This window comes from Rhopalosiphum padi, chromosome 4, assembly GCF_020882245.1.
Source record: "Rhopalosiphum padi isolate XX-2018 chromosome 4, ASM2088224v1, whole genome shotgun sequence".
In the NCBI taxonomy this organism is placed as follows: Eukaryota; Metazoa; Arthropoda; class Insecta; order Hemiptera; family Aphididae; genus Rhopalosiphum; species Rhopalosiphum padi.
In genome coordinates, this window is record NC_083600.1 from 44,413,966 (window position 1) to 44,441,802 (window position 27,837).

Below are 27,837 nucleotides of genomic sequence, written 5' to 3' on the forward strand. Positions count from 1 at the left end.
TTGGATAACTCAAAATTATGTTCATCTGACAAAATCGAATTACAAGCTGTTATTTTAAACATACAATTTACAATATTAGACGCGTATAAACAAATTCGTTTTCATGGTTTTATTCGACCGCCGTACTATTACTGTTTATTTACATTTTTCAGTATGTATTTAAAATGTTTAGAAAAAATAACAACAATAATTATAATCATAACAATTTTCCTCGTTTAATAATAAAATTCATCGTGTATCGCTATATGGTGACTTAGTATCTAGAGTATTATCGTGATGTGCGATAATCGTCGGACATTTTGTGTTTAAATCATAATTATTATAAATATATGAGGTCGACTAAAAATAAAATATCTACCTAATCTATCGGTTTAAAACACACACTCTGACCGCTATGATTTAGCACTTTGTTTAGAATATTATTTTCTTGTTATTTTTATACCTACGTACCTGCCTTTTTCCCACAAGTAATATAATATTTTATAAACGTTGACGGCGCAGTGTATAGGCAATTTCGGTACATCGAAGAGACGGTTGCATTCAAACGGCTTCTGAGTGGAGTGCCACCAATAATATTAATATGGTTTACGATTTTTTGGAATAGGATTATAACAGGAGGCTTTTACACTGGAAACAAAAGCTAAGCATTAACTAACTAAATACGTAGAAAATCGATTTTACTAACTAAAACATTATTGTCATCAATATGAATAGTTGCGATACAAATTTTGACAAAACAGCCATATCGGAAAATATTTGTTTATAAAATTTAATTAAATTTAAGTCTATCTAATAAAGTCATTAGTATCTCACGATTATTAATTAAAAATTACATATAAAAAAAAATGTAGTATAATTCGTTGTCATCGCCAACTACGCAATCGACCAGACAATGCACAGCGTCGTTACTCGAAAGTACAGCCGAACCCATTTAAAATGACGTTCAAGCGACCAAAGTCATAATAACCGGTTGTCATTATAACCAAAATGACGAAAAAAAATTGTAACTTCAATGCATATTATTATTATTTATTTATGCAATGATTAATATAGAAAAAAACATTTAATTATGTACATATTTAAATTAATTAATTCAATTATTATTTTAAAAAAAATCTGGTTTTTTTTCTAGTTCTTAAAAATGCATCTTTGGACTTACGTTATTCAGCGCCATTTAATAATTTGCTAACATTTTTGCTGTAATAGTACCTTCGATAAAGTTAAGTCATTATAGATAAGAGATAACATATTTTTTCAATATAACTGTCATAACATCCGTATAGTCATTATATAGACGTCATAATAATCAATACAAATTAGTACATACAGTACAGAAGTTTTGCCAGGCCCTTTAATCTGAGGTCATTATACACAATATGTCACTACAACCGGTGTCATTATAAACGGTTTCTACTGTATTGTTATTTTTATACTTTTAATAATCAAATGAATTATTCGTCGTCCTACTCACCCACCGATAGATGTTTATTAAAATTATTACTAAATGGTTTTCAAATTTTAAACGATATAATTTTTGAAAAAATAGACGGACGGAAACGAAAATTATTTATTTTTCGTCAAAACGACGCATAATCCCTATAGAATATCGTGTGACGGGTTTTTTTTTAAAAATAAGGTACCTACACAATTAATATTAAATATTAAATAGATATTGGTCGTTTATGTGTAGCCGTGTAGGTATAGATAATAGTACAGTTATAGTAGGTACATGATAGGTACTGTGTCTATGTGTATTAATTTATTCCACACACTGAATTACCGATAACAATGTTTGGTCTTAACAAACAAGTTATAAACTATAATATGTACGTACTACATATCTACCTTTCATATTATTATATAATACCAAATATGCATACCATCATCGGTAACAGAGCGTGAATACTGAATTTTATATTTTGCGGTAACGTCATATATTTTATATGTATTGCATAATTTTTTATCATTATTCATAATAATAGTTGTACATGATTTAATTATATTATATTTTTTTTTTGTGATATACTTATCGCAATATGCGATCATTATTTGTATTGAATAATTAACGTTAAATCACTGAAAAATGGTTAAAAAATACGATAATTCCACGCACCCATCCCACTAACCCACGGAATAGTTGAATAGTCGATAGAACAGTACATAAAAGTTTAAATTAAGTAGTTAAGTATAAACACGAATACTTATATTATTATTATATTATCTGTCTTTCCAGTCAATAATGTAACTGCACGTTTATGCCCTACGCGCACCTTCGTCATCTGCTCTCGTTATATCGTTTTGAACATCGCGAAATGCCGATCACGCTTTTTTCCGGTTGATTATTTATACACAATATAGTCATAGGCGGATCTAAAATAGATTTCCCCTATTAAGATTTTCCACGAATTGCGGCGCCGATAGGATATCCGATATTACAGTAGGTAAATGGGACAAGCGGGTAATAGAATATCATAATAATATCATTCTATGATAAAAATATGATTGGAATTTATGATATGCGATTTTTGCAGAGTCTTTCATATTGCGATGACCCGCAGGATTGGATTACCAGGCACAAGGCCTAAAGTGGTGTGTCGGGATTCGTAAAAATGCGCCCACTCGATATATTAAATATAAAATGTAACTCTGAGTTTTGTGAAATTACAATAAATAAGCTCGTCGGACAAGATTAACAAAGCAATGATAATTTATTATAACTTATTATCTGAAATAGGTAACAATTAAAAATACGAGTATATTTTATAGTCGATGATATAATATAATTATAACGATGGTCAATAATACAATATTATATATTCTTTAAAGGCTAAGTATGACGTGATTATCGATATTTTTTTCCTGCTCGTGTCTACCTATTGTGATGACAATATTCTTTGCGTCAAATGATGATTTCTCATTGTTACTAATTTTAAAATGTCAACAACCTAATAACTCGCTTTGAAATAAAAATAATAATTTAAAATAAGCCTTTTAAGTATTCTTGGCCTTGTATAACTTACTTACTTGTATATCTTACTCAAGTTATATTTTATTTCATAAATTCGATCTGATATTTAAGCTGTTTATAAGATCGTTAGTTCTGTTGTCGAGATCGGTTCTTCTAGAGATGATCTAGATCCTAGATTCTAGATATTAAGTACGTTGTATTGAAGATAGATTTAATTGATTTAAGACAACTTCAGTAAGTCAAAATAAAAGTTTAAAATGTTATACTTAGTGCATAGGTCGTGTTGCGTGAAAAGGTGCTTGGGCACTACGAGCATGGTACATTTGAAAATATGCTTACTACGGATTCCTTTAAATAAATTGTGTCCCAATTTTCCTTTTCTTAAACTAAAGGTATTACACTTTGATCGAAGCCCTCGTTATTGTTTTTCGTACGTGAATGCTATTTTTTTATTAGCAGCAGGTAGATCATCATTTTCAATGTGCGAGACTCCAATTAATGGTATTTGACAGGTTGTGTCCCGAGTTCGCAAAGTCAATTACTATTTATATTTCGATGCTTTTATACAAACGTTTTTTTTATTTAGAAATATTTAAAATAATTATAAGTATTTTTTATAATGATAAATTAGTAGAGAATAGGCACAGTCCTAATTCCTATCCAATATTTATTAGCCGAATTACAAAATTTAAAAATACACAGTAAACTATTTTCATATGCTCATGACACGGACCTAACCATCCGGTTGAAATTGCCTAAGTACGAGTATTGATGGTATACCTATTATCATTATTATCATTGAGCCTGATTTATATTTGACGACGTACCTATTAACAATCATACATAGATTACGTAGCCGCTCTCTTATAACCGTAAAAATTTCGCACGAAAACGCAATACAGTAACGTGAAATAGTTTTGTCAAATAAATTAACGTGGCAACTAAAAAATAGTAAAGATCATTGTAAAAAAAAAAATTAAATATACATGAATAATAATGCTTTTTTTATATAATATATTACGTTTCGCTCGAAAAACGTTGATGATTACACAAAAAAAAAAAGGTGTCTACGTCTTCCCGAATTCAGAACTTGTGTCACCCTTACTTACAACATATACATATATTCGACATTAAAATACACTTTTTGCGACATATTTTAGTGTAAAACTTTCACAAAATTTGTAAACCAAGTTGATTTTTCTTTAAAACAGTGGTTTACAACATAATTTTTAGCTCACAACACAAATTATACACTATAAAACCCGGGCCAATTTTTCCGCGGCCACTAATCAATCAAATCGTTTTATTTTTAAAACGACCCAATTAAGCTCATGCCTAATTTCAAATATTAACTCATAAATGATATTAAACTCATGCCTAATTTCAAATATTAACTCATAAATGATTTTAAAAATACTATGATAAACACCATAACCGATACGATGGAAACGAATAGCCAAGTTTATATTTAACGGAGCAGCTCAAGTTCTCAACTGCGAATAAAAATAATACATATACATACAATATACATAATACATACTAATACTCAGTTTAGATTGTCTTTTAATTTTATTTTAAATCATGGTGGCTGAAGCAGGTCGAAAAAAACGTGTAAAACAATCAATAAGCCCGACAAAACTGTGAGACTTGGGATTGATGGATTTTATTTTTGAAAATAAATTTGTATTCTAGTCTTCTAGGTTTCGATCGAGGCGATTTTTGATATTTGAAAACTTGAACACGTATTTAAATCTTAAAATAAAGGAAATGTATATTGACTAGGTGTATCATTATTATTATTCAACTGTAATTATAATATTACTTTTTCTAATGTTCTAATTTGATGTCCACGCGTACTCAGGTACAAACAGTACAGCGAGATTTAAATTTTTTATTATTCAAGTATTACGTACTGCTACAGCTGGAACATAAAAAAAGATCTTGTTTAACAAAAAAATATTCAGTACTTATTTTTTTTTTTTGTAGTTTATTAAATAATTTTTGATAAAAAAATATACTTATCAATAATTATTATTTTAATATTTGTATTTATACAAATTAATTTTTAATTTATATTTTATATTTCTATGATGCGGCTACGACGCGACTATAATTATGAATGAATATTTATAAAGTAGATATATGAAAAAATAATAACATACCTTTTTTCGACAAATTCTCATAAGGTATGGTTTATTTTGATTATTATCGTAAATCTGGGAATTCAAATTTCATCGCGAAAAATGCGATAATGGTTACACACACTTATGTTCATATGTTCACTTACTTCTCATGTATAGCCAAAATATACATGTAATATGAAATGCCTTAACACTAGTCCTTAAATCGTGGTATGCTTCCGCCCCCCACCCATTCATATACAAATGATTTTATAACCTCTTGTTAAAATTTTGTAAGCGAGTTTCTCCAGACTTTTTTTGCACTCCATATGGCTATCAATTATATAATTTTTTTGTAGTAATTGAAATTAATTTTATTTTTTTATCTCAATAAATCACATAACGACTCGAACCATATATTGATAGGTAGACTAGATATAGAACAATAACCACACATTGTTTTATATATATGCATAAAAGTAATTCAGAAGACATATTAACTAGCAAACATGAACACAAGACTTAATTGTACGGCATTATTACATGCAAATGTATTTGTATTAAGTATTCATTTATATATAACTTCATAAAAATGAACGGAAAAAATATGTTGAAACACAAAAAACTTTTCTTTCACAAACAATAAGTGAACATCAATAAACATAATATTACAACGTGTTTTATCTAAATATATATAATAAGAGTCTTCAAAAATTGGAGGGGGGAATTATTGAAACAAAATTAAAAAAAAAAAACCATTTCACTTGGGCTAGATATCTTAACCTAATATTACATAACATAATAATATGGCCTAATGCAAAAAAAAAAAAAAATAAACAAAAAACATGTTAAAAATCGCTTTAGCACCAAAACACTATTTTAAAAAATATTCAATAAGTTTTGACTAAGTTACTATAGCTCACGAGTAGCAGTGCTATAATAATATATATTTTATATAAATAAATATATAATATAATTAAGTTTCGATGCTTTTAATTAATGGAAAAAAAAAAACATTTTAATAATAATAAAACAAAACAAAATTAGGCTATTCTTATCACAATAATGCCTGTTAACGATCGTGATGATTGATATCATATAAACATTTATTCAACAATATTATTACTTTATATAATATAAATGCAAACGGGACACAAGACAAAAAAAAGACAAATTTTCACAATCATGAACACGTGATTTTTTTAGTTTTTTTTTTTAAGCACAAAGAACATAATAATATCACCTAAACAAAAATGTAAGTCTTTGTAGTTATTGAAAATGGCATCAATTGGAAAAAGTCTATAAAATTATTAACACATGCAAAAACAATAAATTAAAATTAATACTGAACAAAATTTAATTTTATAAGTCGTTGCAATTAAAAAGAAAAAACAAAACAAACATTATTATTAGGTAGTTATTACATATGACTATATGAGTATACTATATATTTTGACCACTTATTTTTACAAAACTGTACGCTAAACATGTTTTTTTTTGTTTTTTTTAAATATTTTTTCATTTAACTACAGGAACCATTACGGGGCGTAATTCAATGTTTTTTAGTACATTATTTTTATTTATTAAATAAATTACATTTCTTTATGGGTATACTCTCTTAATACCCTGATTGCCGAACAAATAATTTCAAGGGTATACACGATTAGTTCGAAAATTATAAAGAAAAACATTACACATTAATAATAAGAGCAGTCTAGAGAATGTCATTAAACGATCAAAAATTAATTAATTTAAGACTACTGTTTAGTGTAAAGTGTAAAACCATACATACATACATAGAGACGAGTCGAAACGACGTCCCAGAGAATAATAACGAAAATTGGTCCTTTTGTAAAGAAATAAAAACCTCATTAGAGTAAAATAAAAAAAATAAATAATGAAGAAAAACATCAAAACGAAACAAAATTAATAATCTGACATTTTCCTTATACTCACATATATAATATATATAGTAAATTAGTTCAAATGAGAATGTCATGTTATTAAGTTACGTTTCAATTTTTCGTAATTTAGTGATTCTTCATAAATTCCTTTTTTGGATTGTTTTACCTCAAACAAAACTGCGTTAAAAATATTCCTACTACTCTGTGTCATGTAGATATACAAATTTATATATTATATAAAAAAAAAACAAAAACAAAAAACGAAACAAAAGTAAAAGAAACCAAGTATTATTATGTACACACATAACAATTATTATATTTCATGTCTTCTTATATAAAAACAATACGGCGTACGACCGCTCTTGCCGGGAACGAGGCACGATCGGTCGGTCGGTTGTTAGTCGATCGATGGCGCGGTTAGTACGGCCTGGACGCCTCTTTGGGTCTCTTCAGCTGCACTTTCAGCCTCTTGTTGCCCACCTGGTACGAGTTCATCGTCTGTATGGCAGCCTGAGCGCTGTACGCATTGTCGTACGACACGAACCCTACATAAAGACGGAGACAACAAAAAGGTGAGCATTTTATAATGATACATATAATGTTTAAGTTATCACTTATATACTAAAATATGTATTAGTCATAGATACATCACTATTATAAAAATTATCTATATCGCGAGTAGTAAATATCTATGAGTTGTGAACGATATCGTTGAATGTTAGGATATTGACGACGAAAAGAAAACAAGAATGAAAATCATCAACGCGCCTGTGTTGTGTAATGAATTATGTAACGGTAGAATAGTAACATCACAAACCACAGAGTTGAGAAAATAAAATAGTTAATGATTTCGATCTCAAATTAAAAGAAAAAAAACATCGATTAGATGCATACATTTATTGGATTTCACAATGCCTATAAGGATTAACAGTACCATAAAATTAATTTAAATCCTATTTTGTAATTAAGCTTGACAAAATTAATCATAGAGTAAATTCACTAACTAGTTATTGTCATACTCAAATTGTATATCATTTTAAATTTAATAATAATAAACATCTTAATCCTTAAGTATTGATAAAAATCAATGCATTTTTATTTATCAAAGTGTATCGACTTTATATTATAAATTTCACCTTTAAAATCACAAATTGTCGGTTATTATGAAATATTTCTGCTCAACACCGAGTAACGACCAGTTAAGTCAAACTTGGATAACTCGAAATTTAAATTATTGGTGAATAAAAAATGTCTTTAAAAGATAGGTATATACTAAAAAAAATATTAATACGCATAAAGTATCATGTATTCACTTTATTAAAACATATTTTATACTTGAATAGTTTAAAAAATATCTTGTTATTTTTATAAATATAAATTTTTGTATAACTATTTCAATATACCCATACAGTAATGTATAATTGTAAATTTGAACATAACACATACATACGGTTTAAAAAATAATTAAATAAATCAAAATCAAATTTAAAAAAAAAAAATGGTTATTGTTTAAATTTTTTATATATTATTCCAAAAATAAATCATTTTGGACTACGCTCTTTGTAGCATTAAAATAAAAAACATTGAATTAAACAAAATTCATATTTTTTACAGACTATTTAAAAGGGAAGTTCGACAAAAAAAATCGGGTTATAATATTCGATGACAATTTTCGAGTTAACCACGTTCGACTGAACACGGTTCACAGCAGTAAATACAAATAGATACAATAGTATATTATTATGCATGCTCGCCGTTGTTTTAGGCGAATCCAGCGCGACACAACCAACACGTCTCGAACAGAGTTCTACGCCGTGAATTATTATCGCATCTACGCGATAAAAACCACCCCCACGGGACAATACTACGTTCGAAAAAAAATATTACATTGTTCGTTGGAATATTTGATAAATATATATATTTTCACTTTTACCCAACAGTTGCGGTTGTAAAGAGGCTCGAATGTTGCGACGAAAATCAATACGAAATTCATTATTTGCATCGGAGTCAGCAGACCACCCGCGACGATGCCGCAGTCACCGGTCGGGATTATCAGAGTGTAAAATATCAATGAATGATTGAAAATCAACATTCGAAAAATTACTAGTATGGTACGCTGAACACCCCCACGGGCCACGCACAGCTCAAATATTGAAATGACTAAATGAAAATATTAAATTCGTATTTTATTGGCCATAAATATTATTTAAGCGGACACCTGTGTTATTAATTATTGTTATTATAAATAGCCAGTGAAAGAAAAATACTCTTTGAACCATTTTAAAGAAAATATTGAGGCATTATAAACGTATGTTTTTAAGACTTTTGATACAAAAACTTTTTTTGGTTGTCAAATGTCGGTAAATAACAAATTTTAAATTAAATGTAGTAAAAAAATTTTTTTTGAATTTCTTTTTATAACGGGAAAATGTTGATCGTCAATTTTCATTGTAGATGAAGTTTTTTTAGCATAGTAGGTAATAATAAGTACACTCTAATTTGTCATTCTCATAGCGCGATAACAAGATTATTAATCGCACAATTCGTTGTACAATATACATTCGCTATGACGAGAAGTGCCAAATTACTGAGCATTGTCTCACAAACGTATATATTTGTAAAACAAGGCGCATAATAATGTATATTATCATTAATTTATTAAAATGCAATTTATTTCCAATTCGATTCAGTTATTATTAACATTATTATTTATTATTGTTACCGTGTTGGTGACCATACCGCTAAAAGCACAAAATAACTATATTTTGGAATGTTGTATCCCACAGGTCTATGAGAAGCATGCATTGATATATGTATTAATTTAAGAGGACGCAACCACTCGAGTATTTGTCTTCTTTGACTTGCTCAGATGCAAATAGTTTTGTTCTCCAGCAAACCCACGGACACGAGCCCCAAAAAAGTTTTTTTTTTTTTTATTTTCAAAGTAGTCAAATCGTTCGTCTTTATCTCGAAAAATGTATAATTGAAACACGCTATAAACAGTATAAACAAATCCATGCAGTTATTGTTAATTTATGGTGGTCCATGAGTTTGCGAGACAAAAAAAAATAAGTTGCATTCACAGTTGTTGCGTCTTCTATCAATTTAATATTGTTTGTCAAAATTACCTACTGACAATAGTATAAGTATACTGTTACTAGTCATTTTAAGGCATGTCTAATAGCATAGTATACAGCATAATACTGTTATTATTACTTATTATGATTAGATAAAACTGCACTACAGGCAAAAGCAGGACAATACATTACAACATGACAATATATGGTAAATATTTTAACTAGAGCAATATAAGTGCACTGTAGTATTGTAGTTAACAGGAAACTAGTTTGCCCCCTCCCGCTCCACCTCACCAACCCAAAATGTTACAATTAAACAGTCTGAATAATATAAATAAGAACCATATAATATATTGGCCAATTACTAATTAAAAATGTTTCCCGTTAAAGCTATCGGTAACCAATCTCACGCACACACGAAAGTATTGAAAAAAAATCATTAATTATTTTGATAACCATGATTCATGTTATAATTTCTGTCACGAATATGAAATTATATAGTATCATTATAGAATAAAAAACTGCGTACCTGTGTTTTCAATTATTTAAAATAGAAAAAATTTAAAAAGTGAAAAAGAAGAATGTAGATAAATAACAATTAACGCGTAATTGTTCACAGTTTTCTGCGCGTAAATGTGCACCTGCGCTGCAACTTACCGAAACACTTGGACAGTTTGGTCTCTTTATCAATGTAAACCTTTGCCGATATAACGTTACCAAATGGTAAAAACATGGTCACGAGATCAGAATCAGCGAAATCCTGGGGGAGATGGTATATAAACAGATTGGCACCTTCCGGACCTTCAAGCTGCTTGCTGGACACTTTTGTCGCTAAACAAAATAATTACGCAACAACATAGTACATAACAAACGATACAACAAACACAACAGTATTAAAATAGCATAATAAAATGTTTATTTAAAAATAATAATGCAAGGGAGGCAATCAAACCGACTAAATAATATGATCGTGATAATATAAATTTAAAAAAAAGCGCATTATCAATTTTAAAATGAAGCCGGTTTAAGTCAAGACGATCACAAAAGTTCGTTAAAATATAATTAATTAATTAATTAATAAATAAATAAATAAAGCAAAGCGAAAATTTAGCAGCCAACTATTTAATATGTATGAAAGTTTGCATGGGCGGCGTGGGAGAGACGTGACGTTTATAATTTACCAGTGACAACTGAGTGACTGACAAAGTGACAACCAATGTCACAATATACCTATACATTTTAAAAACATGCATAATGAATGTACAAGACGAATCCAAAAGCTAGTAAAACAAAACTTATGAATTTATACTATACATTTTAAATATAGGTGCTTACATTAAAACTTCGAAAATGATTTTCGCGAGATTTTCTGGTTTACGGTATGTATTGAATTATTTTACTTTCTAAGTGAATACTTATTACTACCCATTATACCATATGAAGTTTTGTTTTGTAAACGTGACACGTTGAGGAAGCACAAGCCTTTTTAGTTTAAATATTATTTTATTTTTCGTTGAAATTATTATGACTATTACAATCTTAATGAGTGTAATTATCGTAGAACCAATTTAAATAAATCGGTAGAGATACAAAAAAAAAAAAAAGCGTTCAAGTGCGTCTAAATGTTTTGTTTAAAAAATCTATTCTTGTCAAACGTCTAAAAACGTTAAGACTGACAATAACTGCCATCACGAATACGATACAAATTGCTCAGCACAGCCAATGTAACTAATGTCTGATTTGACTTGAGGGTTTTTACGAACCTATAATTTAATTGTTTTATTTATTGACAATACGGATGAACTGTAATCACAGTATTTGTTTTTATAAAATATTATTTTAACTATATTTTAACCATGTAGTTACAACTATGTAAAATGCAGGAACATATTATTCTACCTATGCAAATAATATGCGAGACAAAATAAATTGATTTTATAGAAGCGTTATATTATTTTATGTATCTTCTTAAAGCCTAATGGTAAATTTTATAATTATTTATACACATTTTTTTTTATTTGTCTTATTTTATTGTTTTGCTGAAATTATTTACTCTTTTTTTCAAAAAAAAAAAAAATTAAAAATTAAAACTTTAAAAATTTATTTATCTACCCGTAAAATAATTATTAAATATTATGAAAATATAATTATTTGTTTATCATTTATATAAAATTAATGTATATAATATATATTTTTTAATAATGTATTAGTATATTCTAGTGTTTAGTAATAAAATTCTTAACTAGATATATATAATTATGGTCAGCTAAAATGAACTTCATAATTTTAAATTATAATTTGTCAAATAAAAATTACCAATACAAATATATATTATTCATTTTAAATATATTTTCGAATACACACGATATGAAATTATTCTAAACCGTAAACACGAACATAATATTATTGTGATAATTATCATTTATCACTCGCAACATCGTATAATTTGTAATGTAATATAATCGAGATAATTGTAGAACATTAAAATATTTAATAATTCGTCAACATAACAAAAAAGGTTATAGTAAAATGCTTTCGGGAAACAATATCTCTAAATCAAACGTGTTTTTTTAATAAAAATATATTTTTATCACTATTTTTAATTGTTTATATAGTTTTATTGTAACATCAAATCAAAACGAATTCAAGAAATAAAAATGTTTGATTGGGATTCCATCTGTTGAAAATTAATACGGTATAGTTAGAAAATTTTGTTTATGAAGATACTTGGAGATGTATTAATCAGGGTAAGTACTTTAACCGTGAACCCAATAATTTATAGTTTATTATTCCTTAGTTAAATCTTGCGCTGTATAGTGTCATAATTCAAAATGTTCCAAAGAATACTAAATAAATTTTATGTTTCTAAGAGCATTATGAACAATATATATGTTTAATATTAAATGTTAATAAAAGTTTTATTATAGATATTGTACAGTAGAATCTTTTAAATTGTTTAACATTTATGCCTGTATAAAATATGTATTAAATAGGTAATATTTGTAATCTTTATTGGAAATATCGATAATTTGGTATCACGGGTGCGTATCTGAAGGGTTTTACTTCAGGGGGGATGATAAAAAATAATGACTACCACGAGGCACAACAAGCCAAGCGTAGATAACACATTTTACGTAGTCGGAAAACATAAATGCGTACTTGAATATCAATTTTTGAGCAGTTGAATTTTTTCCACGATTGTGTCGTAATCACGTAACTATAATATTTTGTAATTCAGTATATACGATCAATAAAACTATGAGTAAGACACCTTAGCAAGCGTATAAAAATATAAAGAAAACATTGATTGTCGTGGAACAATATGAAACAAAAATATATTTTAAGAGTGATTTAGTTTAAAAATTATACCGTAGCATCTACTAAACAAATTGTTATTGTTAAACATTTTTGGAAGACCAGAACACTATCATACATAATATATACCATATGCAGGCTTGTAAACAAATATTAATATTCATGTTATATATTTTATCTATCGTAACAATTTAATATATTTCAAGTTTCTTAAAAGTAAAATATAGGAAGTTCTTTAACGAAAGAATGTACCTCAAACGAATAAATGTCCGTTTTTGTGTTATTGAACATTGAGAATTGATTTTTCTACGTTGTGTTCACCGCTTCATTGATATCGCATTGTTCTGTTGTCTACTGTAGTACGAACAATGGGCAACGCCGCGATACTCAAGAAAGTCAATAATTTATTAATAATAAAAAAAAAAGTTTATAATAACTCGTTCAAAACATCAGATAATAAAATAATTGTTCGCTTTTTGAAAAGAATAAGAAACCCTGCATCATGAAATTCGACGTTTTTGAACGTGGCTGGTGAAATATAAACGCATTACTTCTAGTTGTCACGTTTACAAAAAAAAAAATGCTTCCCCAACGCGATACCCTATTGTTGTGTTATTTGATTTCTTTTTCAGACGAAATACGGTGGATGGTTTATATTTTATTACTTTCCCAAAGTTCTTCGAATTATCGTTCAACGGAATGGGGTTTTTTAAACGACGGTGGGGGCACGGTACATTTTTGTTTTTTGTTTTTTAAGGTTGTTCTATTATTTTAGTACTCACGGCTGTTGTTGTTGTTATTATTGTTGTTTAAAAAGTACAGCGGTGAACTGGCTGGTGGTGATTGCGGCATGGCGAACTGGTTGGAGTTTAGGTCGGCTAACGTGAGACCAAGTGCGTTCAGCGACGAACCGTATGTTCCACCGTTCGTGCCGTTGGTACCTGCCAAAAGACCTAGAAAAAATAAACAAAACAAAATTGAAATAATAATAACACTAGTGATTTACGTTTCTTGTTGTATGTTAATAAGAATTCACTCTAAAAGAAATTATTAGATTTGTATTGTTTGCAATGAAGTTGTACATAACACGTGTAGAGAAAATGGACACGCGGAGGCAACAGCATTATCGTACACTTTATTTTAAAGCCAGACATAAACAAGACATGTTACACATATTATATTATTATCTCACTCGCAAGTATAATACATTATCGCACATATTATATACATTATACACATCATTTTTTTTCATAAAGGAAAAGGAAAAACAAAACAAAAATAATTTGGTTATAAATACGATCACGCGTACACACACACATATTCCAAAACCACTTACCGGAATTTTTCCCAAATAAAACTAGAAAAGAAAAGTATGGAGTCAAATAAGAAAAAAAACAAACATACAACGAAACAATAAAAAAAAACAAAAGGAAACGCAAGGAATATTAAAATTCAAAATAATAATAACCGAACATGGGAAACAAAATACAAAAATAATAAATTTTACAAACCTGCAGCGGCTGCAGACGTTGGCGACAAACTTGACAGAGCTGAAATACAAAAACTTTGTTTTAAAAATGCATCTAGAAATTACACGTTATTATATAACAAAGCGTTAATATGCCATACTATATACTTATATAGGTAACGTGCTAAAGTTCCAAACACATAACAAAAATATTAAATATTATATAAAATATACATTTCTTTGAATTATGTAATTGAAAGCGCGCTTTAAAATATTACATTCAAATATTTATCCCAGTTAAAATATTTCCCAAAAACAAAACAAAAACATTAAAAATCGTAAATGAATTTCAAGCATTTACGTAAAATATATTACAAATACAAACTATTAATAAAACAAATTGCTAATATCATAACACAATACATCATAATATATTAATGAGGGTAATATTATTTGGTTCACGGGGTATAATATTTTAAATATGAAATTAAATACTTTTTATACATGACATTTCCTGAATTTAAAATTAATGTGCAATACAAATGAATATTCAACAGACGTAAATTATTTTGATTGTACTACACAAAATGTAGTACTATTTTACTTTCACTAAGTTATGATCTCACCAGTATTAAGTAAAAAAAACATGCATTTTCTTGACTTATTAAAAAATATAAATCCAAGTGTAGACTAATTATATAAATTCATTATAGTGTTAGATGTATGTATAAGTAATATATAAAAAAAATTATATTTTATTTATATTATTGTGATTAACTGGAATACACTGGACATTTATTGAAACCATTTGAAAAGTGTTCGTTAATTTCAAATAAACTTCTTGATGAATTATAAATAAACTTTAAATTATAAATATATATATATTCGTATTAAGCTAAATTAACTAATTTACACAAACTAATACAACCTTGTAAAAATTAGGTCATTAAATAACATTTACCTACTACAATTTAAAATATTAGAATATGTTCTATTAGAACATTGTATATTTGTATATTAATATTAGAATATTGTCTTATTTTGAGGTTTTAAAATTTTGCAATAAGTTTTAAAAATGATAAAATTATTTTTAATGGATTATTTATTTAAATTAATAGTAAAATATAATCTGCCACCATAAGTACAAATTATTATACATCATTTTTTTTAACATTACACTATGATTTGAATTTCAAAATAAAAATGTGTAATATGGATAGAAATATATTAATCTTTTTTTCAACCTTTTAAATGTGGTCTAATTCAATAATTCAAATAAAAAATAAAATTAATAATATTCATTGTGATTCAATAATTGGTTTTAAGTATTGACCAAAAAATAACGATTGGGCGGTCGTAAAAGTAGTATTTCTATGATAAAATCTAAAAAAATAATAATCGAATATTAAGACAAAAAGTATTAATTATTGTTACACCAAATAAAAAAGAAAATTCATGCAATTGCATTACATTAAGCAAAATTAACTTAGAAATAATCAGGATATAAAACAAATACAGACACATAAAACAAAGTTGCCGAAGATAATTTCAATAATAAAAAATAGTAATGAATCGACATAAAATCCTGTAAATTAAACCAACCTGAACTACTTAGACTAGATGAACTGGACCCTAAAATAATAAACAATGTTTTATTTAATTATTGTTTTTGAGATTTGCTATTTTAAATTAATTGGCATGTATAACTTTCATAATAATATAATATACATCATTATAATTACACAGCTTTCTCGATCAGTTAAATTAACATTTTTAAGGTGCAAGTAATTTACGTATATCATACGTTATAAAAAACAATGTTCATCACTGTAGAATAATACTGCGCTATAACAGGCAATACAAGTTAAGACGCAAAAAACGTGTGTATAAAAATTGTTTTAAAACTAAAACAGTGATGGTCGTGGGTTCCTCAGCAACACTGTAGTAAAATATAAAAGGTGACGGCACATTGAAAAACATTTTTGAATATGTACGCATATTATGTACCAGTTATTATTCCATTTTACTCTCTTAATTTTGTACTTGTATTAACTTGCAGACGACATTCAAAACTTTTGAGGAAAGACTCCGATGCGAAATTGCATTTCTAATTAATTAAAATGGAGTATATTATTTAGATTGACTGACATATAACATATACATCTATTGTAACTAATTTTCGTCCATAGTAATGTAATATATATTATTTTATGCAATGACTGATTTAGTTAAAAATTAACTACAAACACGCGCGCGTTATATTTTTTTTTCTTGAACAACGTTTAGCCTAGTTGGCAGGTCCTACTGATACTCTTTTTTTGCTTATTACATTTAACTTCAACAATAGTTTGTCAATATCGTACCTAAAATAATGTTGTTAAATTATAAAATTGTTTTTATGTATTTTTTTCATATTTTTATAGTTTTGGCATGACATCATTTTAACTTGATATTTTTAAAAATAAAATCAAATAGTAATTCAACTTGTTTTTTTTTAATATATATTTAATTATGCATCAGAGTATAATATTCTTCGACCGTTGTATTAAATATGTATATATATAATAAACAAAATTAATTTCAGAACTTCAGATGGTTTTAATATTTTTATATTAATCATTGGTTAATCATAATAAGCATAATTGAATTTAAAATGTTTTATCGACCACTTTTCTAATTCGAAATAAGTAGTATGAATAATCATCTTCGAAGTTCGTTCTATACGTCTAACGCATACAATACGTAAACTCAATATTACGGATTACAATAAAAACCTAATAATATTAAAACCGGCAAATACGGTCAATCGGATTGTGTCAGTTTCGCTCTTCAACAAATCATTCAACTAAAATGTACAGAGATCATGTGATCGAGAAAGCCCCCCCAAAAAATGTATAAAAACGTTATGACAATTAATTATTGGTGTTTTACCTGTTGGCGAGACGGAATTTGCTCCCATCGCGGCCAATGTGACTAGATTCTGCATATTCACAGAGTTGACTACTAGAAAACAAAAAATAATTATAATATTAAAACAATAACAAACACTACAATAATATATTACATTAGAACATGAGAACGTAATTGTATGAGATTTTTACACACGACAAGCGATATCAGCATGTCTTGTTATTTGCTCCCGATCATGAATAATAATTATAATTAACGGAAGCCAAGGGGCAAAAATAGGGGGCCGTTATGGCGTTATGTCATATTTAAATAATAAATATAATTCGGCCGACAGCGACGACACAAAGAGACTGCCAATCGACCACGCGCTATACAAGGAAAACGACTTCCGGTTCAAGTATTATTATGATTATTATCGTTTGTATTATAATTTTACTGCTCGTATAGATAATATGACGACGATGCGCGTCTCTAGTTATTGCCGGAGACACGTAAAAATTTCATTCCGAATTCAAAATAAGTGAGATAATTCAAGTCACTATTTGCCTTTCCAAAGACAGAAATGTATTTAGCATATTCAAGACGTTAGTGTAAATAACCCGTTTTTCTTAATGTTCTCATTGCAAATTTTGATTATTTTTACAAAACCGATAATTATAGTAATCATTCCAAAAATAAGATTTATCATTTTTTACGTTAACCATCGTGAATTATTTATTCCATTGTATTTGAGATACGTCAGATAAAATTGATTATACTATTTATTTTACTTATCAATTGACATCAAATAAATAATGTAGGCTTCTTCTTTTTTTAAGATTAAAGAGTAATGATAATAGAATCGATATACGCAATCATGGTTGTGCTATAATACAAAACTACGATTTGGTTAAATAAGCCATTTTATAAAAACCACAGACACATTCGTTTCACCAGGGACCATACGGAGACAAGAGTACAGTCACCACCAAGTTCTTACCCAAGATGGATAACAACTTTGCCTAGATGGATTGGTAGTAAATTTTTTTTTGCATTTTTAACTTAATTTGTGTAGTTTAGATTTAAATCATCTAAAAATCAGTGACCATTTTGTTTTTGCCAAGTGGAAACCCATTTTATAACAAGATATCGCCCCTTACCATAAGTAGACATTGGAGTAGAAGGTGTATTTTATTTACTGTATTTACACTTTACAAAGTGGTTTCTCTAACCCTTATATGTTTTCATTAAATTAGTATAGTTTTGCATCGTGCAACAACTGCTGTTTTTAAACTGTTCAATATACCTTTCACTCTCTAAATGTCTAACACTTTATCTTAGAAAGTTATTTTTTTATTTATCTCGTGGTATTTTGTATAAGTTGTACCGTGCCAAAATAACTTTTTTCAGGACTTAAGTTTGTATATCTTTGATTGTCGACTAGTCATTAGTTCTTTAAACCAGGATCATGTTTATATTTTTAATGATGTTACTATAGTATAACTAGTGTTAGCAAAACAACGGTTCAGATGTTGAGCGTAGAAAAATTTATCTATAATATCGTGTCGGAAGATAACATCAATAGTTCAATCCAGTGAAAAATCAGTAGTTTTTCTAATTAATCTTATAATCACGTAACAGCAAATAAAAGTATAGTTTGATCACTAACGATACTAAACAAACTCGAATAGTTAATTTAAATTGTTAAATTTTCATGTTTCTTAAAATTTCAAATTTTTAAATGCCTGCGTCAAACGTTTAAGCAGCTGATGCGCGAAAAAACTACTGTTTTGAAACTTTTTGTTATTGGCTCTTGTCCAAAAAAAAAAAATAAAGGCAACGGTTTAAATACAATCGGCACATATTATAATAGCTGTACGGTCGTTCGTCACGTGGCAGCCGCATTTGGAATTCGGGCGTACGTTATTATTAGAAGTGCATCTCACAGTAGCGATGTGCATTTATAAGAAACACTGCACCGATCGGTCAAATGGAAAATGTTTAAATCGGCTGATTTAAAAAAAAAGATTATTGTAAGAGAACTGGAAGGAAAATAAAATACATACAAAAGTAAGTACAAAAAGTTTTAACGCCATGTCATCCAAAAATTAAATAAATGTAAACTTCTAGTTTTCACACAAATAAAATTAAAATTATTTCACTAACTATATACAATTAATTTTACTTTGTATACATTATTTAACGCTACTCGATATACCTATACAAAGTACATCATTTATCTCGGTATTCCATTTTGAGTGTACTTAAATAATTATATATTTTTTTATTTAAATTCAAAATTCATCACAAGTTATGCTATGAATATGTTAAAAAAAACTTTCAATATTAATCATAATGTATCATTTCATACTAAACTAAAATGATTTCAACTGTACATAATATAAATATATGCTGTTTCGCTAATCAACATGAACTCAACGATAATAAATAGTGTTATTAGCTGTATCATGGTAACAAAATTATTTGGCCTATTAATTAAGTAAAATTTAACCCAAAATATGTAAGACATAAACATGTATACTATCATAATTTAACAATAATTAATTTACTTGAAGTACAAATAGAAATTCTAATAGTAATTTACAAGGAATATTGAAATAATAATCATTAACATAAATAAATTCTCATTTCGTTTGTCAAAGACTGAAATCAGCATTTATAATACCTAATTGAATCGTAGAAAAGTAATTATATAACTACAATAACAATATTTTTTATTGTTATTAATTATTATTTTAGCCAAAACGATTATTGTAATCTGGCACAGATGATATGATGTACCTATATTATGTTAAAATAACGACAAATGCACAAACATTTCACACGACTACAATATAAAAACATTACACGATAACAATAATATTACTCGTAAAACTACTTACTAGGGTTTCCGACGGACAAATTGGCGAGCGTTGACAAGTTCTGTAAGTTGCCGGGGTTCAGGTCTCCCAGACTCGGCGGCGACGCAGATAAATTCTGGTAGCCTGTATAGAAAGGATCGGTGTAATCTAAACGCCGAGGTGAGACGGTATCTACATGTGTGGGATGGTAATGGGACGTCTGGACATGATACGGGGATTTGAGCGCACCTGAATATTGGGTCACATGAAATTAATGATATTTTACAACAAAAAACCGCCCGTTGCGCAGTAGTACTATTATTCTAGATATAGAATACACGAATAGTATAAAACCACCACCAACTGTTTGTTGAGTAACATTAAATGTAAATATATATTTTATAGTGATACTGATAAGTATAAGTAACATTCGTTTCATAATACGTTTTAAGGATAAAAAACTATCGTCGCGGCGACAGTATTATGCATTACAGGTTCGTGTTAAGTAGCGTTTTAAATATAACGTTAAAAAAAACTCAGTGCAATATATTATATACATTATATTGTTTTAAAATATTAAGATACACTCGATGATCTCATAAAACCCACTCGTGTAATGGATAATATATTTACAGCAAAACCGTAATCGGTTAATACGAACGAGATATTTAAAAGAAATGTATAGGTGTATCGAATGCACAAGATCGTAATACATAGTCGCAGTTACATTATTTGTATTTTGACGGCTACAGGACAATGATAATCCATTCAAATATTATCGAAACGGCATTGACCGTCGGTAATGAATAACGGAAATAAATGTTTTAAATTATGTACTTTAGGTGTGTTTAATGAGATCGCCGCTGATATGCGAGTTACAGTCTGAGAGTTATTATGTTTTAAATTTGTATGCGCGAACACGATGAAAAAATATCACATTTGTATTTACATACGCTCAAATGTTCAATCGTCGTCTGCGTTCCGGCTGATAAGAAAGAACAATAGTACGCGACGGAAACTAAAATTGGAACGCACTAATAAAATTTTAGAAACATTTAAATAAAACGGTAAAAAAAACTCGTAAAAATCGAAAATACAAAATACTATACAGATCTCGATTTTTACTCTAATAACTGAGTTTTTCGAAAGAATGCGTGACCTATACATATTATGGTTAGTAATATATAATACCTACACTTTTACGAGTCACAATACACCGGTAATTCGGCTTTATCGTGACCTTAAATGAAACACATATGGATAATCATACAAAGAAAACGCACCTGTGTTGTTGGTCAAAAGCAGATTGTTTAACTGATGGTTATTGTTGTTGTTGGCTGCCACGGCAGCAGCGGCTGCATTCAGTTGGATCTGCTGGAGTACTTGCGATGACAGCGAATTCGTGTCACTCTGCAAAATCATTAAACGAAATCGTTACGCATTGAATTGTACAGTATTCATCAAAAATGCATACAATACAATATCGTTTAAATAACAACGTGATTTTAAAAAATATTACACAATGATATAATATTAATGTTAGTTGGATCTATTATGTGTTGTCTATTACATAAAAGATGCTTTTTTAAAATTTTAATAATATATCAATAGAGTATAATATATATCTGTAACGTTAAATAAGGCAATGGGTGGTTGGTTGAGTAAAAGCCCGCCATTAAGTTTTGATTTAAATTGTCTAGCACTACCGAGTTGATAATTAATAAAATTGTGCTTACGCGTGATTAGTGTATTACATCTGAAGACGACAATATTAATTAGCGACGAAATACTATACCATATTTAAATTAACGATATAGAGCGTCGATATTAAACATATATTATTATGACTAGTATAACAGAGAAAATTATTCCATGATCCATACATTTATCGGTGGTATTTGGGTATAGGATCGATTTGTCTGAAACGCGAAAAGGGAGAAGCGCGTTAAAGTGTAATTTAGCGGAAAACGCGTCTGCGGTAAAAATCAATAAAATTCGAGTTTCGAAAGTAAACGCAATATATATTCGTATCATATTATAGCATATATATATATATATATATATATATATATATATAATATATATAAAATATTAATCAAATCGTTTTACCCGGAGACAGAAAATATGTTAAACGATTAAGGTAGTAAAAACGCCTTGCAGCGGACCTTTTGTCATCTAAAGGTTTCCCTCAATTGCGAATTCTACGAATCACCGTCATTTACCTCCTCCTAAGCTATATGCATATAATACTACTATTGCAGTACTGATTACCAAATGGATTTCTAATTTAAAAATTAAAGTAACTGTTTGAAGCAAACTAAAACCAATTTTGGAATATTGGAATAGTAAGCCATACGTTAAGTATACCGCGAGTATAATATATAAAATATATTGCATACGTATATCATACATAATATTAGGTACAAATTGTATATTATGTACTTAAAAATATATATTAAAATGTTTATGTATCAAATATTACCGCGTAGATATTCTCAAACATGTTAACTTTTCATAGAAAAATAAAATAAGGAATATGAGGAATAAGGAAGTTCTGATTTCACCGTCCACCGAATAATCATCAGAAAGATTTTTTTATTATTATTGTTAACATCGTAAATTATTTACAAAGTAAATAATCTTCACGCGCCGATGATCTTTGTTCAACTCGTGTAACGACAAACTCGTTGGTAGGACATGACGATCCGGAGTGTTTATAAAATGGACAAAATTATTTTGGCGAATTAACCGAACAGGCAAAATACTTTTACGGTCAAAGTTTTCGTGGAGTCGCTCTGAATCACCAAGTTTATTACATTGCCATTTACACCCACGGGAGCATTCTGCAAGGGGTTAGTTTCAATACTAACTTCATAAAACGCGCATAAACACGGTGCGCTGCAAAACAGTTTATAAGTTTAATTAGAAAACGATTAGGTACGGAGGAGGATTTGGTCGAACGCCGTGCTGTGAGCGGATTTTGCAATCAACGCAGGCAAAGTGCATCATATATTAGTATACATGAAGTAACGAGATTTCTGCACGATATAACGATATATATGCTGCGTTTATACACAACAAACATATTATATTATTATTAATATTAGGAACGGGCTAAAGGTATTATTATTCGCAAACCATTTTGGTGCACTTCTAATCAATATTAAGTGTCACGTGAAAATGTTATTATCCTGTTAATGCACGGGAGGGAAAATCGGGAATTCGCTACGAAACGTCAACAGCTTACACCGACGAGCGAGTGCCACAAATAACTTTTTAAATTGTTCGTGTTTATAGACAAAGATTACATCGAAGCAAGATGTTCAAGGGGAATCTCGCGATTTTGTGTACTATATTAAGTTTGAACACCACGCTGGCGCACAATAACATTTACCACAACGACACAAGTCATAATTGTGTTTAGGGTGCAGCATGTGGAAGATGATATTATGATATATTTAAAAGCAATCCCAGCATTAAAACTATTAAATCTCCAGAAACATGAAATACATATGCGACGAGCCTTTGGCCAATTGTAAACACTAAATAGTAAACGGTCACTGATAGGGATATTATATAGACGTTTGCGGAGGTTTACACGACGGTAGTGCACGTCTTAGACGACAGATTTAACGTCGGTAAGGTAAAAAAAAAAAAAATATTCGATTTTCACCCCTCCGTACCATTTTTATATTCACCAGCGAGTACAAGAAGGTAGTAAGTTTTGTGTTAATAATTATATCAAATAATATTTACATTCATCTGCTGATTGGCTAATACACCGAGCGCCAAATACTGGGCGGTAGGCACACTGTTGCCTCCGGTCGCCGCCAGACCCCATAGGTTCGCTTGCATCTGCTGCATGCGTTTCTGGTCCTTTTCCTTTTGGGTGTCGGCGAACTTGACTACAAGCGGACACGTACAGCCCTCCATGGTCTGCGAGTGATGCATACCCTTGATAGCCGCTATAGCGTTCTGTTTGGTCGTGTACGTGACGAATGCACAACCTGCGAACATCGGAGTTAACAGTCAGTCGATTATAGATAAAAACTCGTTTACCAACATATACAGCGCATATGTATCGCCGCAGCTGACTGTGTTATACATACAGTACCTATACATTAAACCAGCTCATTACATTATTAAATAATATGACGTTAAAGGGAATTTTTTTTAATACATATAAATGAACGTAAAAACATATTAATTGATTTAGTATAACTATACACGATTCTCGGAGGCAATGGAAAAATATCATTTTATTTATAAATATATTTCATTTTTAAACCCTGAATATAACACATTTTAATTTACAGTAATACCCAGAATACACATAAAATAAATCAAGAAAATATTACAAGTTTTTTTTTATGAAAGATTATTTCTAGCAAAATATTATACATATACCTCACATCGTATTAACAAATACACACAGCTTTTGAACTATAAACTTACATAGAAACATTTGAAAAAATCTAACAATTTTTAAAAGTTTCTTTCATAAAAAAAAACCTGAACTGAATATCGAATAGTTCATTCTAAACTGACGCAATATTCATGGTCTGTAAGCTGAATAAAACCAAAACTTCAAGTTGTAAGGAAAAACATTAATTTTCAAAAAAATTACCAAATAGCAAAGAATGCATCATAATTTATTAATACTATGTAATAGGTACTTTATACTAATGTTAACTAAATATAAACTAAATAAATATTAAGAATTCAAGTCATTACTTATTAATTATTATAAAATACGTAATTTAATAATGAAGTGTTTAAATCATTCTAACCTTGTTTTATTCATTTTTTTTTAGTTAAAATCCTTTATCAAAAAAAAAAACTATTGTTCAGACACATAATAATAATACAATAAAAATACGAAGTAAAATAAATACATTATTAATTTAAAAAGTACTAATATGGGTTGTTTGGCCACTAGTATAGTGCCTTTACATTATTAGCAAAGATACATGGTATATTTAGTTTTTCTTTTCATTTTTAAAAGCAATTTTTAAATTATTTAGGTTATTATTAATTTATTCTGTTAAGAACTAGGTATCTCAATCTTCTTTATACCTAGAATAACCTAATTTTTTTTTTAATTTTTTGATCAATTTTAAATTAAATGTTTTTAATAATATTATACTGTTATATCGTATATATATCTATATACTAAAATAAAAACCGATAAAAATTTCAACTGCATTATATGATTTTCAAAAAGTTGTTAATAATGCAAAAAGTTTAGTTCTTCTGTAGGAATTTAACAGGAATCTCCCACTGGGTTTTCTGTAGTGAGAACTCGGTTTTCTATAGTTTTTGCCATTTTCTAAAAAAAACTAGTGGAAAATTTCCAAAATAACCTTACACTAGTGGTAGCATATGTGTTCTCTATTCCCTATCTATATTGAAACTTTTGGCACATTCATTTTATACGAAAGTAAAAACAAAAAGTCACTATCATTGGAAATCCAATAAATTCTCACCTTATTTTAAATATAAAATAAGAATTAAAAGCAAACACCGAATTAATTAAAAAGTTAAGTATATGATTTAAAAAAAAAACAATAGCATTCACTCAATTTAAAATGTTATTAGATGCGTTGATACGTAAAATATGATATTATTTTTTCTTATAAAATGAATAAGTGTAAATGTGTAATACGTAGGTATACTTAATACAATAGATTATTTTTACGAAAGTCTAATTTGAATATAGATTAATATCTATAATCTATATCAATAATAGTATAACATGAAATGTTTACAGCAGTCGCAACTTTTTAAACGATCGAATAAAATAATATTTTTCATAACAGCGTTAGCCGACAACTTCGGTGGAGCACTTAAAAGAATAAGTGCATTGTAGGAAATCTTATAAAATGGTGCCTTGGAAGCCAAAAATCTGTCCTTGGCGTAATCTAAAAAGATATTAATTCATTTTATTACAACGAATACAAACGTCGCTTTCAACACGACGACGATTCAGACACTTAGTTATACACTTACATTAGTTATTACAAGATGTTATGATAAAAAAAATAAAAATCACTACACTAAGCGAACACCAACCAGATATATTTCATGGGCATTTTACTACACGATGTTATATAATATTATCATCCACGCGAGACTAATAGATATTCATAAAGTGAAAAAAGTCATATTGTTATCCCGTGCGCTGAAATCGGAAAACAAAGATATATAGCAACTAAAAAAAAAAGGCCGTTCAATAGCTGTAAACTATACTATCAAAGTAGTAAAATTTTTGTATACACTATATAGTATATACCAATAATTATAATAAGTTAAAAGTGTTAAACGAATACATATATATGCAAACAAATAACACGTGTTTTTATAAATTAAAAATATAATGTAAACGTTGCACAGCGAGCGGCACCATATACAGAATTTTGTTAAATTGCCACGGTTATATATTATATATATACTTTTTAAACATGTAGAGATGTTTTTTTTTTTTAAAAAAAAAACGAAATGGTTTACCTTTACTAACGCCATTCGGGTCCCGGAGCACCGAACACTCTTCGATGGCTCCGAAAGGTTCAAACATCAATCTGATGTCGGGTTCAGATATTTTTTTTGACAGCATACCAATGAACAGTTTTTCTTTCTGCAACAATAATAGAAAATAAAAATAATTAATATAAATCGCTATTCTCGAGTATCTAACGAGTAAACTAATCAAACAATTAAATTCTCGTCATCGTATCAAAATAAAAAAAAAAACTGCGTACGTAGACAATGCCCAGTGGCATTTCAGAAAAATTGGCATAGACTTTAAAAATTATCAAATCGATTGAAGTGTTTCGCTTTACATCTACCCCCCTTCCCCACAAAAAAAAATCACATTACTGAAATGTTCTCAATTATATTATTGCCGTGGACATTCACACGTTAAATTATTAAAAATTGTCGGCCGAAACGCATAAACGACAAACGATCATTCGGGACCGTCGAAACCCACAAGAGACTATGAAAAACAACGTTATGCAATTTTATCGCGTCGGATACGCAAACGTATGATTTATCATTATATACTTAGAGGTACATATAATATATTATGCGTGTGTACTATATATATAAAATAAATGCACACGTATATCGCGTCTACGATTCGCGAATCCGAAAAGATACCGAGGAATAATGGCTGCCAAATGATTTATATTAAACATGGGCGAATGATCGCGGCGCTGCCCCATTACTGTAATAAT

General features: G+C 28.6%; 1 protein-coding gene and 1 long non-coding RNA gene across 2 annotated transcripts; both read right to left on the reverse strand.

Moving 5' to 3' along the window:
• Window positions 1-4,518: 4,518 nt before the first annotated feature.
• LOC132928181 (uncharacterized) lies at window positions 4,519-4,888 on the reverse strand. Its single transcript, XR_009661999.1, has 2 exons — window positions 4,791-4,888; window positions 4,519-4,720 (listed from the first exon to the last, which is right to left on the reverse strand). It is a non-coding gene; the product is annotated as an uncharacterized LOC132928181 (long non-coding RNA).
• Window positions 4,889-5,610: 722 nt separating this feature from the next.
• On the reverse strand, window positions 5,611-27,825 carry LOC132930011 (CUGBP Elav-like family member 1). Its single transcript, XM_060995670.1, has 12 exons — window positions 27,761-27,825; window positions 27,110-27,291; window positions 24,359-24,609; window positions 21,886-22,012; window positions 20,645-20,851; window positions 17,784-17,855; window positions 16,455-16,484; window positions 14,896-14,934; window positions 14,721-14,741; window positions 14,167-14,337; window positions 10,727-10,900; window positions 5,611-7,537 (listed from the first exon to the last, which is right to left on the reverse strand). Exons 1-12 carry the CDS (start codon window positions 27,823-27,825, stop codon window positions 7,410-7,412), a joined length of 1,467 nt encoding a protein of 488 aa, XP_060851653.1. The 3' UTR covers window positions 5,611-7,409.
• Between the last annotated feature and the right edge of the window lie 12 nt (window positions 27,826-27,837).

What these genes read in the sequence shown, in the direction of transcription:
- LOC132930011 (XM_060995670.1), bottom strand. Translation starts at nt 27,825, where the DNA reads ATGGGGCAGCGCCGCGATCATTCGCCCATGTTTAATATAAATCATTTG. An exon ending in CCCGAATGGCGTTAGTAAAG is followed by an intron (nt 24,610 to 27,109) that starts GTAAACCATTTC and finishes CGATGTTCGCAG; the next exon opens with GTTGTGCATTCGTCACGTAC. An exon ending in AAATTCCGTCTCGCCAACAG is followed by an intron (nt 16,485 to 17,783) that starts GTAAAACACCAA and finishes TTATTATTTTAG; the next exon opens with GGTCCAGTTCATCTAGTCTA.